This window comes from Asparagus officinalis, chromosome 8, assembly GCF_001876935.1.
Source record: "Asparagus officinalis chromosome 8, Aspof.V1, whole genome shotgun sequence".
NCBI classification, from domain to species: Eukaryota; Viridiplantae; Streptophyta; class Magnoliopsida; order Asparagales; family Asparagaceae; genus Asparagus; species Asparagus officinalis.
The window spans coordinates 66,139,519-66,157,816 of record NC_033801.1 but is presented as its reverse complement, the minus strand read 5'-3'; the positions used below and the strand labels follow the sequence as shown (position 1 = coordinate 66,157,816).

Here is an 18,298-nt window from a genome sequence, read left to right as displayed (position 1 = left end):
TGCTTCCGATGGTTCGTCGACTTTACTTCATGCGCTCATCAACGACAATAAGCTTTTGTAACTCGGATAGTGAGATTCATCATTTTCTCTTAGCTTCGAGCTGTTTGTGAGAACCTATAGGCAATTTTTGATGCCTACAAATAAATCTAAGCATACCTAGAATAATCGTCTATGAACGAGATAAAATACCTGAAACCACCCTTGGAAGTTGTCTGAGCCGAACCCTAAATATCTGTATGCACATAGTCTAATATGCCTCTGCTCTTGTGCTTACTTTTCAAGAACTGGACCCTATGCACCTCTCCGTACACACAATCCTCGTAAAAGTCCATGTAAGGTTTCTTCATGTTCTTCAGCAAACCTTCCTTACCAAGCAGATCTAGACCCTTCTCTGATATATGCCCAAGCCCCTTATGCCATAACCGAGTGTGCTCACATGGGTCTCCGTCACTTCCATTAGTTCCAACTGTTATACCCGAGAGAGTATATAGATTACTATGACGAATACCCTTCATCACTACTAAGGAACCCCGAACAACTTTCTTTACTATGTTCTCTGTTACTTTTCTTCAACCACCGGAGTCCGAAGCACCAACTGAGATAAGATTCTTCTGCAAGTCAGGAACGTGCCTCACATCCGTCAGGGTTCTGACCACTCCATCATGCATCCTGATTTTGATATCGCCAAGCCCTACTGTTTTATAAGCATGGTTATTCCCCATCAATACGGTTCTATAATCAATGCTTCTATAGTTAGTAAACCACTTCTTATTTGGGCACATATGGTAAGAGCAACCCGAATCAAGAATCCACTTACTAGAGATATCTTCGCTACCCGTAACAACGTAGCATTCTTTATCGCTCCCTTTCTCTGAGACATAACCCGCCTCTTCCTTGCCTTCTCTCCTCTTGGTTTTATTATTGTTCTTTTTCTCACATACTCTCTTGTTAGGACAGTCAACCTTGAAATGCCTAAGCTCACTGCATTTAAAACACAGTCTTCCCGCAAGAGGTCTTGATTTCGATCTAGACTTTCCTCCCTTGCCTTTTCCTTGCTCATTGCTCATTCCCCTTACAAACAATCCTTGTGCTTTCTCCTTGTTACTACTAGTGGCCATATCACTAGTTGTAATTTTCTAAAGATCATCTGCCAGAAGCACCGTTCTAGTCTCATCCATCTTCAAATTGTCACCTACGAGAATCAATGTTTGTATCAGGTTCTTATAAGATGTTGGTAAAGAAAGAAATAGCAGAAGTGCTTGATCCTCATCTTCTACTTTCATATCAATGTCCTTCAAATCCGATATGATCCTATCAAACTTATAGATATATTCCCGTATTGAAGAACCTTCCTTCATTTTGCAAGTATACAATTTGAATTTCAAATAGATCCGATTTGTTAGACTCTTCGTCATGAAGGTACTCTCTAACTTTGACCATACGCCCGTAGTTGTTTCCTCTCCATCCACTAAGAAAGCAACGTCCCTTTCAATGCATAGGATAATCGACGCTCGTGCTTCGAGATTTAATTCTTCCCAATCCTCATCTGATATATATTTGTGCTTCTTTTCTTTTCCTACCAAAGCCTTGTGCAATTTCTATGAAACCAGCGAATTTTCATCTGCATCCTCCAATAGGAAAAATTATTCTTCCCATTGAATTTCTCGATCTCAAACTTTCCAACTTTAACAATTTTACTGGTAGACGTCATTCTCCGCTTGTATTAGTAAAACTGCCTCTCTCGGGAAATTTTAACAAATACCTTGTGTGCACCACACAATAACCAAGCACCACCTCAGATCAAAAGTTCTACCACCACTAATCTGAATAAAGGACTCTGATACCAATTGTTGGGAGTGAGGGACGCCCACTTGACAGCTGCGGAAGCTAAATCACCCAGAGAGAGAACGACCAACCCAAGCAATAACGAATACACAGATAAAGCAATAAGTAAATCAGATAGGACAACAGATTTACGTGGTTCGGCAAACTTGCCTACATCTATGGGAGCCACACAAATAATTTCTTACACAAGAAATTACAAACTTGCAAAGAGAAGTTCTCAAACTTGAGATCTCTCTACAGTATCGTGTGTGATTTATTCAACTGAATAAATCACCTCAATCTCAATTTTCTTGACCAAAAAATTGCTTCTTAAATCGCCTTTGAGAACCGCTGCCACTCCTCAGATCAGAGAAAACGCGAGATGAGGCTCATTCAGCTCGTGAATAGGGTTTCCCTTTTATAGGAAAACCCTAGGTCAGTTGTGCGATCCAGCTGGCTTCCACCACGAAGCCATCAGGCGAGCTCTCCATGCAAGGCCCGCAGGCGATCTCGAAGTCCAGCCCCTCGCCCGCAGGCGACCTCGCCTCCAACAGGTGAGCTCCTCGAACTCCAGCGCTCCAGGTGAACTTCCTCGCCTCTCCACGCCAAACCAGGTGAGTTCCGATGCCTGTAGGCGAGCTCCGACTCCCAGATCTGCAGGCGAGATGCACGCCGCCATTCGCCTCCGTTCTCAAGTGAGATCCGCTGCCGTTCTCTTCAATATGCACATAAATATGCAGTAAATTCAAAAACCAATTTACATCTTTTTTACGTATTGATCAAAAAGAGATATTAAAATAAGAAATTTGTCATCAACAATACCAAACTACTATCGAGCGGTCTTTAATCCAATATATGTAAAGTTGGCTCTACATTGTCTTTAATCCAATATATAGCATCATTCCAAACTATATGAATTTCGAGCTTCTATACAAACCCAACCATCATCATCATCTGACGTTAAGATAAGATTAAAAAACCATCATCAATACCAAACTGTGTGAGCTTATCTTTAGTTGGAATCTATCCAAACACAACAACCAGAAATAATATTGCATGTTTATGTAGTGTGAACTTTGTTGAGACCAATCTAGTTAATTTTTTGTCTGTCCATGACGAGGTAACAAATTCTCGTTAGGAAGCATACATAATTTTCGTTAGGAAGCATACATATTACCACGAGGAGAACCTCCTTTATTTAATAGTACTAGTTAGATTACACGTGCAATGCACGTGGTTAAAATTTTTATTTCAAATTTTTAAATTTTGTAGAGATTGATTTGATAAAAAAATATTGAATTTAAATCATGTAGCAAACATATAGATAGATGATAAACATTTATGGATCAAGTGGGGCATAATAGAGAGTTTGCATCCCTTACAATAGAATAAACTCAATCTCTGTCCACTCTCATTTGGTTCCTCTGAGAAAAATCTAGGATTCGATTCATACATTCTTCCCATCGAATTATCACTGGTTGATGCAGATCACTCATCTATAATTTGTCTTCGTCTCACATTAGGTGTAGTTTCATGGTCATGTGACTGATATTGTCTCCCAGCAGTATGTTTTCCTTCACATTTCCTACCTCTGTTGAAGTTTCTCCCTTCTGAGCTAGGTTTTTTGTTACTACTCGCATGATGTTGGTTCCTTCTAGCTTAATTTTATATTAGTGGCAGGATGTTCTGGAGGTTTTGTTCGGGGCTGAACCCTATTGGATGCAAGCTTTACTTCATCTTTCTGAAGGTGATAGATATCATGCATGTTGAAATAAGTTTGTTAACTATCATAAAACTATCATAAATGCTATGTATAATATGACGTTCTTTTTATTTTTTATAATTGAATAAGATTTGGCATGCAACTCTTTGTAGGAACTGAAGGTACACAATGTTTTGCCACTAATGATAGAGAAGATATGCGATGAATCTCTACCTTTCACCTCCAACAACACAGACAACACATGTACCGTTTGCAGCAGTCTCATCCTCACGATAGTGAGCCTGTGTGATTATCATGGTAGATTTTATTTAAATTGGCCCAAAAAAGTCAACATGAAAGCAAAATGGAATGAACAAATCAACTTACATTAACACCAGCAGCTGTTGAGGCTCTCTTCATTTCTTCATTGTCCTTTCTAATGCAACCCATAAATCTAGTTGCACCAGGAGTTTGAAGCATCCACTGCAAAATTGAATATGACATCAGAAAACTGTTAAGTCGACATAGCTTCATAAAATACAGGAGATTGACATTCATATGTTAAATATACCTGGGCAACCCTGATTGCATTTTGTGTAGCCCCTGAGGTTAACATAATATATGGCCTAAATTATCATATAATTTAAAATTGAATTAAGATTTTGTGTCATAATGATTATTTAAACCAAAATTTTACCTTCAGTAATATACTTGACACTGTACTTTGAAGCCATTTGTTCATACCTAGATGGAGGCACAAAAAAAAACGTCAACGTTTTGTTAACAACAAGAAGGTCAATGCAACTTGCAGTAAAACTGATATACAGGCTTACATATCTCCATATAAATATAAAACTATATGAATGCATGTTTAACTGCAGTGCAAAACGTATATATAAAGTTAGATATTCAATATGAATCCTTATGCAGATGCTATATATGTTATAAGAAAAGAGAAACAAAAGAAAACAAGATGTATAATTTTTTCACTTGCAATACTTAAAAGAATAAACCAAAAAAGGTTCCCGGGAGATATTGAAAAACTTACATGGGCACATGCTTGTCCTCTGCGAGAATGGCATTATTCAGCTTGATGTCATATCTGTTAAGAAGCAAGAAAATAAACCACTGCAGCAATACAAATTGATATTCATATTTTATCATGTAAAAACAAGTTGCACCTTGCTATGATCAAAGATGAATGTTATGCAAAAGAAAATATCTATAGATGAAATGGGACGTTGACATGTAAATTTTATTTTTGGTTAGAAATCTACTTGTGACCTCGATTTTGGTGTTTGCCTTTGCTCGCACAAATATTGGGAATATTGGAGTTTTCGAAGCTTCATATGTGATATGTCAATAAATGGAATATTAATCTAACCATAAGTTTTCTCTTTGTTTATATTGCTTTTTAATCTTTGCCCAATTTAACACTATCAAATTAGTTTTTGATACTTCAAACATCGGATCTCCTAATTAAGCATAAAATATAGGATAAACTTGCTAGTATTTCCACTTGACTCTGTCTAAGTACTTCTCTTCCTCAATCTAGAAATAAAAAAATTATTTACAAACCAGAACCATAAAATTTTTGGAACAAAATTATATAAGAGCATACTTATCAGGTACCTACTAAATCTACAAGATTAAGCTGAAAGGTAACCAACACTACCATGATGCGTGATCTATGCTAGCAACATACTATTCGGTCATGCGGGCTTTCAGGCCATGTAGAAAAGTCTCAATTTAAGAATTTCCCTCCAAGAAAGGCATAAATGAATATAATTTAAATGTCTTGCTAAAGTTCTCAATCATGTCCCTGTTACCACATCGATAACTACTTTACCCAAAAGTTTAAGCTTATATGAAGCAAAAGTGTATATCAAGCAATCCTAAGAACAGCAGATGTAAGTTGAAATAATGCATGTGCGAAATTGAAATTGTGCATATTTTTAGTGCCCTCACCTCAAGCAGAGGCTCCACCATCTTATCTTTAATATATTCCAGAATAAAACTTAACAGATCCTGTCAAACAAATTGAAAAGAATTATAAATACTGGGAGGTACAATTACATGTATTATTAAAAGAAGTCAAAAAATTAGAGGAAATCCAGATGGCAAGCCCCTTATAGGATTTAACTGAACCCCGACCATGAACCCTTCACCCTGAAAAAATATTGAAGCTCCATCAAGTATCATAGACAGATAGTATGTTTCAGTGTAGGTTAAGCATGGAAACTTACCTCAGCTTTATATCCTATGCAAGTTGCAAATGCAGACTCAAGATCAGCACCTGTGAACATCCTGAAAAAATAACCAAACAGGTATAGTTATCCAAGGAGGCGTAGAAAAGAACAGCCTTCTGGTCATGCCAATGACACTGACAATGAAAATCAATGGACTTTAGCACAATGGCTATCCTATAGATTATTAGACTCTGATTGGCATGGGAAAAATTCAGTACCTGCATTCTGTGCACATGCCCTTCTGGCTTTGGAGGTCCTCATCAATTATAACATTGTAGGGGAAAAATATAATCCAATTTGGAAAGCAAGAACCGCTAAATAGAAAAATTGAAGCACTATCTCAATGAACTCATTACCATGATGATGATGATGATGATGATGATGATGATGATGATAAATCAAATATTGAACTAAGGATGCAGAGGCATTTAGTAGGTTCTTAGATAAACATGCAACGTCTACGATTCCATTAAATAAGTTCAATTCACTTTATACTCAAGATCTCAAATGTATTGAACCACAAAAATTCTTCAACCCGCAATAAATAAAGCCAAAATGATAATTTTTTAAAGATAATTTAAATAATAAATGTGGTACATACATGTTCAAGAGTTTTTTCATGATATTGATTTTGAGATACACCTTGCGCAAGTAGCTTATTCACCTTACCACATGCAGGTACCCATGCGCTTCTACAATAAGACTCGTCCACAAAGCACATAAAGTATGATTTGTCATTGCCCTATTGAATAGAATCTGAGAGGATATGTTCAAGATCTAAATCCCTTCTTGTAAAGGAGTCACAAACAAAAGTTTGTGTGTAGTCGAGATCACCAAAAAATAGTTCATATACTTTTTAAAAGTAATAAAGTAAAATATTCTCTAAATATGTATTTAGATTCATACAATTGAATGATAAATTTAAGCTAATAACTGCATAAATAATCAAAGCATGCAATATCAAACAACTATATGTGCATATGCTTATAATTCATAAATTATCCTAACAAATAACATTCATCAGTTAATCACCTTAAAAGCATATGAAAAGTTTGGGTTGTAGGATGACAATTGATGAAGCTGTGTCATGTGAACAACTGTCAGGCATGGTGCTTTTGTTTCTTAGGTTTCTATTAGAAAATTTCCAAGGTTATATTTTATTTCTATGTTAATGCATCCAATATCTTCACAGCTAACTGACTGGGGGTACTATAAGCTTCAAGATCAACTTCATATTCATAGTTTTGAGTGAATTCTCTTACTTTTTATGTAACATATACGGTGGTCTCTTTTGTGCAAATCACTTATCATCGTGCATTATATGTATGTTCTTTGTGCATTTTTAGAGTTTGCTGCATCCATATGATGTATACTGTTTGAGTTCGTTCTTCTTAGGTAACTATTAGCTCGTAGAATCGAGCCCCGCATGGCACACCCCTGCACTTAAATATTTGGCAATAATAATACTTCTTCCATGTGTCCAAGTCTCTTTTCTAGTGGTCTCAAGATGTATAATTGTATTCTTGAGCCTTATGGAACTAAAGAAGTCAACATTATGCATATATGAGGAGATATGCAGGTCTTTTTAAACCTTCACGTGTCCTGGGGAGATCCTGGAGATCTTTAGGATTTTTATGAGAGCATTGTATGTGCCTAAATTGGGAATTTATCCTTATGACAAATTCGGAGGTTTAAAGTCGGTTCAAATTTATCATATGGATAATAGCAACATGTTGCGCCCTGTGTCTGGGTGCTGTGTTTCTTGGGTTACAGGGGAAAAAATGCTTGAAAAATTGCATCTTTTAGTCTTCAATAAAAGTTGGAAATTGATAAATAGCCGGTGCTTAGCTATATGTAATTTAAAGACTGAAAGGATTGTCATCCTAACTGCTTATAGTGCACTCCAATTGTCCTTCTTAGTTCCCAATAAGAAAAAACAGTTGAATTTTATGACACTTCGAGCCAAAAGGAATACCAAATTAAAAATTCTCACTCCATTGCAAATAAAACTACAAAATCTTTCCAACACGTCATGTTTTTTTAGTATGAAGTGGAATTGTGGAAAATTAGTAATTAAAATTTTAAGGATTTCATATTAAATTTTCATTTAATTTAGCATATTTCGGGAATTGCTTATAGATCAAAAAAACAATAGAGAATTGCAGATTTAACTTACTTGAAAAGTGAAAAGAGCTAAATGTATTTATTTTCTTCTTTGATGTCTGCCTTTATTAGTTTATTACAGTCCAAGAAATGCGCGGAAAAGTGTATAAGGCAAAGGGACATGCTCATTGTTTTTTCAGATAAGAAACTGAGAATGATGACCACAATGTTGGCAGTTGATTACCTTAAATCCTAGAAGAAGAGGCAACAGGGGCGTATGGAAGATACTAATCACACAAGTTAAACAATTAAACTCATGCAACTAAGGAAACATCATTCAGATTACATAAACAAGGAAAATGCATGCATAACAACACATCTACTTATAATCCTTTCTCACAAAATTGGAATGTTCATCCACAAAAGAAATTGAAGTGTATAAAATTGAAAAGTCTCATTCCTCAACTTCGTAAAATATAAATTTACAAGCTAAAATTGATAAGTAGCATTGTTTCATTAGGTTAATTTAACAGAATTCAACAGCAATAGAAGAAATGGATATCTTAAAGCTGTCAATTTATCGATAACTTGCAAATTCAAGAAATAATCATCAATAGCAGGCTAAAAAATGTTCTCTTTTTACCGAATTCAACAGATGGAAACCGCAAAAATCGGGTTTTTGAAGGTAGAAATAGCTTACAAGCAGATGCATCACTGGAAATATGAAGGATGGAACTCGTCGCTGTCACCGGCTAGGGTTTGTTCGTGATCGTAACCGATGCCCAAAATCTGAGAAGTGAGGAGATGATGGCAGAGGGGGTGCGGTGATGATGAGGATAATAATACTCATCATTGGCAATTGATGATTTAAGAAAGTGGGGTGGCGTTGCCGAAGGAGAAGCGTAACTGAAGGTGGATGCTAGAGCGAATTCTTAACCGACGGGGTGGAAAATGAAAGGAACGATGGCAGAGGGGGTGCGGTGATGATGAGGATTTATTAACTCTGTGAAACGATAAAAAGATTTAAGAAAGTGGGGTGGCGTTGCGGAAGGAGAAGCATAACTGAAGGTGGATGCTAGAGCGAATTCTTAACCGATGGGGTGGAAAATGAAAGGAACGATGGCAGAGGGGGTGCGGTGATGATGAGGATTTATTAACTCTGTGAAACGATAAAAATGTATAAATTTGTTATAATTACAATAGTTGAAGGGTATTTTGGGAAAGAGAAAGTTTTTCTAGAACTCCCTCTTTTAAAGGGTAGATGATTTAATTTTAAGGGATATAATACATACCTATAAGAAGTTTTTGAGTTTAATCTTGCTTAAATATTCGAAGTAATCAAAGCACACACAACGAACTTGAGATCACGGAAGAAGAAAGCCACACACTTGCACAAACCAAGCCAATTACGACAAATCAAACCAAACACAGAGATTTACGTGGTTCGACAATTGCCTACGTCCACGGGGAGAGGATGGGGAGATTTTATTATATGGAGGAGAAATACAATGGGTTACAACTTACAAAATCACTCAAATATAACCCTAACCAAAGCTCTCAACTCCCTCACAATATCTCACTCTCAAAGTGTTTAAAAGACTGATAATTCTCTTCTTAAGAAACCCTAAAAACGTGTTTCTATTTATAACAAACTCAATCCTAAACAATGTAGGACTCTGAAAATGAGTCTGCCACACCCGGGGTGGCAGACACCACACCCCTGAAAACAGGGCAGATTTTGTCATACCTGGGTGTGGCAGACACCACACCCCTAACAGTAGGGGACAGATTCTGCCACTTGGGTGTGGTAAACACCACACCAAGGTGTGGTGGAGCATGTCTTGCTTATTTTTCATGTTTTTCTCAATTCCTTCGTAGTTTTCACAATTTTCCACCTCGGTGAAATTTTCCCAAAACTGAGCCGACACCAAACAAAGAGCACCAATGAGTCGTCTCTCTAAACTCAGCTGTACTAATGTGGTTGCCTACGTACCCTCTCTCTCCTAAGGGATCAAGCCACCCATAGTTCATCCAAATGGCTGTCAACGGCCTCAACAATCACGAATGTGCAACAAGTTTCGACAATGATCAAACTTGTTACTCGGAACCACCTTAGTGAGCATATCCACCAGATTATCCTTCGTGTGGATCTTCACAATCTTCACATCGCCATCTTCAAGAACATTTCGAACAAAGTGATAACAAACGTTAATGTGCTTCATCTTCGCATGAAAAACCTGATTCTTCGCCAAATAGATAGCACTCATGCTATCATAATGAATAGTGACGGAACACTGCGATATACCAAGTTCCTCCAAAAGTCCTCGAAGCCAAATAGTCTCCTTCACAGCTTCTGTAATAGCCATATACTCTGCTTTCATCGCCGACAAAGCCATCGTAGACTGTAAGGTATATCTCCAACACACCGGCGCACGAGTCAAAGTGAACGCATATTCCATCGTAGACCGGCGTTTATCCAAATCACCAGCAAAATCCGAATCAACATAACCAATGCATAACTGCCCATCTCTAGTGTCCCGCTCAAAAACTAAACCAACATTGAGAGTACATCGAATGTACCTCAAAATCCATCTCACGGTGTCCTAATGACCCACTCCTAGATCGCACATGTATCTTGAAATCATGCTCACTGCCTAAGACAAATCCGGCCTCGTACATACCATCGCGTATATCAAGCTCCCAACCGTGCTCGCATATGGAGTCTTCGACATTAACTCTTTATCTTCAACTGTCTTCAGCAAAGATCAGCTGAAAGCTTCAAATGAGCTCCCAAAGCTACACTAACTGGCTTCGTATCCATGCTGATATAAAATTGCTGTAGAACATTCTTCAAATAAGCCACCTGTGTCAAACAAATTATGCCCTTCTTTTTACCTCTGCTATCTTCATCCCTAAAATGTGCTTAGCCTCACCCAAATCTTTCATCTCAAACTCCTTTGAAAGTTGTGCTTCAACTCATCTATAGCAGACCTAGAAATAGAGGCAACCAACATGTCATCGACATAAAACAACAAATAAATATACGCACCTCCTTTTAACTTGTAAAAATACACTCAATGATCAAACTGGCTCCGAGTGTACGAATGACCGATCATAAATCCATCAAATCGCCTATATCGCTGTCGAGGAGACTGCTTCAAATCGTATAGCGATTTCATCAACCTACAAACCAACTTATCCTTTCCTACAGCTCGGAATCCTAATGACTGAGTTATATATATTTCTTTATCAAGATCACCATAAAGAAATATCGTCTTCACATTCAACTGATCTAACTCCAAGCCATACTGTGTCACCAAAGCTAGCAAAATCCGAATCGGAGAGTGCTTCACCATAGAGAGAAAACTTCATTATAATCAATACATTCCTCTTGTGCATAGCCCTTCGTAACCAACCTAGCATTGAACCTCACTGGAGTGCCTTCAATGCCCTCCTTCTTCGTGTATACCCACTTGCAACCAATCGCCTTCCTCCCCTTTGGAAGCTCAACAAGATCCCATGTATTGTTCTTATGAAGAGACTTCATCTCCTCCTACATAGCTACCGGCCACGAATCAGCCTCCAAACTCTGCTCAGCCTTTCTAAAAGTAGTAGGCACCAACTCATCGATACTCACCACCGGAAGTGTATATGCAACTACTATGTCGGTATACCATATTGGCATCCGTATGTCTCTCCTCTGTCTCTGAACCGTAATAGAATCCTGAACTTAAATCGTCGGTCCCTGATACTACACATTTGTACCCTGTATCCTCCTTGTCATCGCCATGCTCACCTGACGTCATCTCAGTCAGCACTCTAATGGATACTATACCATCTAGACAATGTGGAGCTGTATTAATCTCCACCACCTGTGATATCTCATTCGTCGGGGTGCTCTCTACCAGATGAGAGCTGGGAAGCTTCAAAACCGAAGCCTCATCAAAAGTGTCGTCTCTACTCAGGACAATTTTCCTTTCAACTGGATCACATAGCTTGTATCCATTGACACCATGCTTGAATCCTACAAATATGATATTTCTAGCTTGAGGTTCCAACTTATCAATCTTAATATGATAGTATGCAGGGCACCCAAATACCTTAAGCTGGTCATAGTCGTGTGCTGACTCTCTCGACCACATCTCTATAAGGGTCTTCTCCTCAATCGCAGATGAAGGCAGCATGTTAATGAGGTGGCTCGCATATGAAAGTGTCTCAGCCCAAAAGATCTTCTCTAAACTACTATGCGCCAACAAACATCAGATTTTCTCCAACAAAGACCAATTTAACCTCTCTGCCACCCTATTCTGCTGTGGTGTATGACTAACTGTGAAGTGTCTCTCTATGCCCTCGTCTCAACATAGCTGCTGAAAGGGGTCTGATGTGTACTCACCACTGTTGTCGGGTCGCAGTGTCTTAATATTTCTCCCAATCTGCAGTTCCAACCTCTTCTTCCACTCTACAAATATATTTAGGACTTCACTCTTCTTCGCCATGGTGTACACCCAACAACGTCTAGAATAGTCATCAACAAACGTGATGAACCAATGTCGACCACCAAGTGATGCATTCTTGGTGGGACCCCAAACATCTGTGTGCATGTAATCCAGGATTCCCATCGTCCTATGAATGGCTATCCCGAACTTCACATTCGTCTTCTTGCTAAGAATACAGTACTTATAGAACTCAACCTTTCCACTCTTGGCTCCCTTCAATAGTCCCTGCTTACACAGTGCTTACAGTGACTTCTCTCTTGTATGTCCTAGCCTATAGTGTCAAAGTCTGCTCATGTCTGCCTCTGAAATAGCTGAAGTTACCTGGCCAATCTCGGTGCCCCCTTCAAATAATACATTTTTTAACTGCGGACTCCCTTCATCACCACCAAAGATCCCTTAGTAACCTTTGTTACAATGTCTTTAAAGGTCACCTTGAATCCTTTTGCCTCCAAAGCTTCAATAGAAATAAGATTCTTCTTCAGCTGAGAAACAAATCTCACCTCTTTCAATTCACGGACTATTCCATTGTACATTTGAATCCTCACGGTACCTATCCCACAAATACCACAAGATTGATTATTTCTTATGACAATAACACCCCCATCGAGTCTCTCAAATAATGTAAACCAATATCGTCTGGGAGTCACACGATAAGTAGCACCAGAATTAAGCATCCAATCTGATGCATCCACATGGTTTACCTCCGGTGTAATCAATAGAGAAAAGCTTGAGTCATCAGAATCATCGTCTTTCGCAATATTCACCTTATTGGCCTTCGGGCCCTTTTTTTTGCTATTCTCCTTCTCCTTGTTCTTTGGACAGTCTCTCTTCTAATGTCCCTGCTCCTTGTAAAATGTATACTGGTTTTTAGCTAACTGGTGATGGTCTCTAGAATTTGACCTGCTCCTATTACCACCTCTCATATATGGGCTTCTACCTCTCGTCGACAAGGCCTCTCCTGAAGTACTAGCACGGGAAGTCTCCTTGTCCTTCCTTCTCAAATCATAGTTCGTCAAGGTGTTAGTTACTTCACTATAGCTAATAGAAGATCTCCCATTTAACAAAGTAAGCACAAAGGTATCATACTCCTCATCCGGTAAGGAGCCCAACAAAATAATCGCCTTGTACTCATCCGATAAGCACAAAGGTATCATACTCCTCATCCGGTAAGGAGCCCAACAAAATAATCGCCTTGTACTCATCCGATATCTTCTCATCAACATTCGCCAAGTCCGACAATAACTTAGTGTAGTTGTTCATATGAACTGCTAGTGAGGTGCCCCTGGACATCTGAAATCTGAATAAACTATGCAGCAAGTGTATTTGGTTCTCAACATTCTTCGTAAGATACTTATTGTTGAGAATCTCCCACATCTTTATTGCAGACATCACACCAATCACATCATACTTCAGCTCCTGTTCCAAACAGGACTTGATCACCCCACAAGCGTTCCTATTTATCTTTTCCTATAATGCCTCCCCGTATTTTGGTGGCCTCTCAGGGACCATGATAGTCTCTTCCAAATTTTGAGCATTGAGAGCGTCCTATACATCGCTCATCCACAAACCAAATGATTTTGCCATCATTTTTAAACACGCTAATTTTAGTATTCTAAAAACCAACTTGAACTGTACCCGCCATCTTGCTACTTTCACCAACTTCTTCATCCATACTCACAAACTCCAAATTGTAGAGAAAAATTCAAACTTTGATAGGATTGAGAAATTATCCAACTGAACCCTAGATTGGATTCTAAATAGATCTCCTAACCACACAAGGAAAGCGAGATCCCAACGACAACTCTGCAATGTTATCTCCACCGAAGCCTAGAACTCCAAGAACCAAGTTTCCACAATGAATCTTCCTCCACCCAATACCAAAATCCTAGATCTTAAATTTGAGCTCTGATACCAATTATTGCGTGTCGTGCGGAAGCATGCTCGATAACCAAACGAGTCAGTGAGCGATAAAAGAAGAAAACCAAACCAAATACGAGTGCAATTCACCAAATTACGATACAAATCAAACCAAATACAAAGATTTACGTGGTTCAGTAATTGTCTACATTTACGGGGAGAGGATGAAGAGATTTTACTATATGGAGAAGAAATACAATGGGTTACAACTCATAAAATTACTCAAATATAACCCTAACCAAAGCTCTCAACTCTGTCATAATATCTCCCTCTCAAAGTGCTCAAAAGACTGTTAATTCTCTCCTTAACAAACTCTAAAAACATATTTCTATTTATAACAAACTCAATTCTAAACAATGAAGGACTCTGAAAACGAGTTTGCCACACCCGGGGGTGGCAAACACCACACCCCTGAAAATAGAGCAGATTCTGCCAAACTTGGGTGTGGCAGACATCATACCTAGGTGTGGCAGACACCACACCCCTAACAACAGAGGATAGATTCTGCCATCTGGGTATGGCAGACACCACACCAGGGTGTGATGGAGCCTGTCTTGCTTATTTTTCACGTTTTTCTCAATTCTTTTTCTCAATTCCTTCGCGGTTTTCATAATTCTCCACCACGACGAAGTTTTCCCAAAACCGAGCCGACACCAAACAAAGAGCACCAATGCGTCATCTCTCCAAACTCGGCTGCACCAATGTGGTTACATATGTATCCCCTCTCCTAAGGGATCAAGTCGCCTGTAGTTCATCTAAATAGCCATCAACGACCTCAACAATCATGAATATGCAATAAGTTTCAACAATGATCAAACTTGTTGCTCGAAATCACATTAGGGAGCATATCCGCCAGATTATCCTTCGTGTGGATTTTCATAATCTCCACATAAACAACACATCATGTTTGAGTGTTTGTCCTTGACTTTTGTTGATTGCCATAGCAAAACAAACATTTATGGGAAACTATGCCTTGTTCATTATGAATGGAAATTTGCTATTTGACGGCGTTATAATAATTTTAGGGAAACATTCTTGCAACTAATTATCTCAACCTCTATAACCCATTTTAACAACTATGTAACCATCATACGCGTACCATTGCGCAAACCAAGTGTCAGATTTAAGTAATGATTTGGAAGTCTAGAAACGTATATAGATTTAATGTATTCTGGTGGGAAAAAATACATCAATTTTGTTATAATTAGGAGTATTTCTACGTATACTGTCAGAGCTAAGATGGTTTGAATACTCTCCTAGTAGACTGTCAACCATCATTGAATTAATCTCATCAATTATTTTACTTCTAGGGCTAAGGATAGCTCTTTCCTTGAATTAATATGTAACCAACAATACACCATCATATAAGAGGAAAAATTGCAAGAATTTACTAACATTTGTTTATAAATATTCAAAAAAAGGAAAACTTCACTATGAAAATAAAAAAAATCCCCTTGATGGACTATGAAAATCATCATGTAAAATCTAAAACAATCCAATGATATAAGCAAACCATTGGGCAAATTAAGCACATGTGATATTTGAGATCAAAATCTAATTAAAACTATTATTTTACCTCTTGTAGATGTATAGTCTTGCATTGAGGAAAATTCCAAAGATAATCAAATAGTAATCTACAACAAAAACTATGCCATCATATAAAAATAGCAGGAAATTACTGAGTGATGAGATTCAAAAAAATCAAAATTTGCCTATGGAAAAAAATTAAAAAAACCCCAATGATGGAGTACAAAATCATCATGTACCATCTTTAACTATCTGATGAAATAAGCAAGTCATTGGGTAATTTAAGTAGATGCGATATTTGAGATCAAAATCTAATTTAAATTATACTTTTTTACCTCTTGTAGATGTATATTCTCGAATCGAGGAAGATGACGATGATGATCAAATAATAATCTACAACCAATAATAAACCATGATATTTGCTAAAGAAAAAAGAGAGGAAAAATTATAGGTATTTCACTGAATCATCGAAAGTGATCGATCAGGGAAGACAATAGCAGCAAAAATAGCTGAAATTGTTACAACAAAAATGGTTAAATTTGGTATTTTTGTTTAATTTTTTTTTTGCATAATTGATTGGAGAAAGAGATTCAAATTAAGGTGTTTTTAAACTAATGGTTAACATTTAAAGTGAATACTTGATTTAAAAAAGGAAGTAGATCGACGGTGTGGATCGTTGTACACATGACAAAAATATTTGCAAAGAAAAAGCTGACAGCTCAACTTGTAGAGAGTTAACAGTCTTTTGATTCTCCTTTAGAGTATACACCAATAAAGATTATATTCTATTTTTCATGTACAATAGAAGTAAGAATTAGATCTCCTTGTTTCTCTATAGCTTTAACATTTTACAAAATATAGCATTGGGTTATAAGAGTAGGGGCAATTCAGATACGGCTCGGATACAATATTTATTGTCTTTGTCTCTACTTCCAAATTACGAATACAGATATAGATATGAGTATGCCTCATTAAGAAAAACTTATATCCATATGCACTAAAATCAAATACGGATAAAGATATACTGGTGCATATACATGCAAATACAAAATAGATATGAGAAAGTCATATAATATTGGAAAAAATATAGTCCATGTGATACAACATATTTTATTAATATGTTTTTTTATATCGAAATAAGCTAAGATTAAGTCTCTTGATCATTAAGCTCAAATTCACTAATATTAATATAAGGATTAAAACAATTATAGAACATATATTCAAATATTTTGAATATGAATTAGGATATTTCACTGCATATTTCTAGTCATAACTATAGCTTATCGGATATAGATATATAGTAATCATATCTGTATCCTAACGAATATGGATATAGGTATAGTCTTCTTGTGTCGACTCGAAGGGCGGTACTTGTCGATCGTCTTGTCGACATGACTCGCTTCTGTAATGATGACTTTAACCTCAAGCCTCTCCCACTGACAAGGTGTCAACATCGTATTTAATGCTTGACAGGCGCCGTCATGCCTCTAGCCCTGATAGTCTTCATGACTCATCGGGCCACGTCGGCACCATCATGCCCCCGATCACTTCACATTAAATACTGAGGTGATCTCTCCTCCACTCGTCAGCCAACATGTGTAAAATTGGTGCTGACACAGCTTCCAACCCATACTTATTTACCGTCATCTTGTGCACTGTCGAAATGACCGTTCTACCCTTTTTTTTAATCAATATAAAAAGAGGTACTATTTCAAATACCAATGTATGCAGTCTTGAGCAATTTTACTGACTAAAGAACTCACGTAGTTTTTCATTTTCCCCACTCAAATTCATCAAATGACTTGATCGTCAGAGGTACAACGGGGGAACCAAGCCCCATCCTCTCACGAACTGTTATTTGTGTAGGCTGAAGCTACTCAACTCACAACCAGACATTCGAAGAAGTGAGCGGCCCCTAATCAACCTTATACACCCATATATTTGACTGTTTGATTATTTAACATCAACATGTATTATCCCTGGATATGATTTTTTGGCACCCTTACATACGAGTTATAAACTCTCTTTCTCATGAGTAATAGTCCTATCAGAACAAAAGGCTATGCAGGAAAATACCAGCCAAAAATGGCTTGAGATTATTACCAAAATACGCTCCCTTTAGCTCTCATGCTTGGATCAGAATGCCCCGGTATGTAGGGGTGGAAGAGAACCAAATATTTAATAAACAAATCGATTAATATTCATCCAGATATATTCGGTCATATTCGATCCGACAGTTCATTTAATACTAAATGAATATTTTTTAGTATTCGGCTTATAAACAATAGAATTTAACTAAAAGTATATTTGATTCGGCTGATTATTAAATATCCGATAACTTTTTATATGTTAATACTATTAATTAAACTTGTTGCAAATATTACCCATCAAAATTTTTATTACAACTTCTACCCCATATATAAATAGACATGTTAGAGGGACTAGGGTTTTCACCATCACTGAGTTTCCACTTTCCGCCT

The 18,298-nt window shown here is 37.5% G+C and overlaps 1 protein-coding gene across 1 annotated transcript; it reads right to left on the bottom strand.

Moving 5' to 3' along the window:
* LOC109821325 (uncharacterized mitochondrial protein AtMg00300-like) lies at window positions 225-722 on the bottom strand. The gene is made up of 2 exons (XM_020387515.1): window positions 578-722; window positions 225-466 (listed from the first exon to the last, which is right to left on the bottom strand). Exons 1-2 carry the CDS (start codon window positions 720-722, stop codon window positions 225-227), a joined length of 387 nt encoding a protein of 128 aa, XP_020243104.1.

Coding starts and splice junctions, on each gene's coding strand:
- LOC109821325 (XM_020387515.1), bottom strand. CDS start 722: ATGGGGAATAACCATGCTTATAAAACAGTAGGGCTTGGCGATATCAAA. Junction 467..577: donor AGTTGGTGCTTCGGACTCCG/GTGGTTGAAGAA, acceptor CGGGTATAACAG/TTGGAACTAATGGAAGTGAC.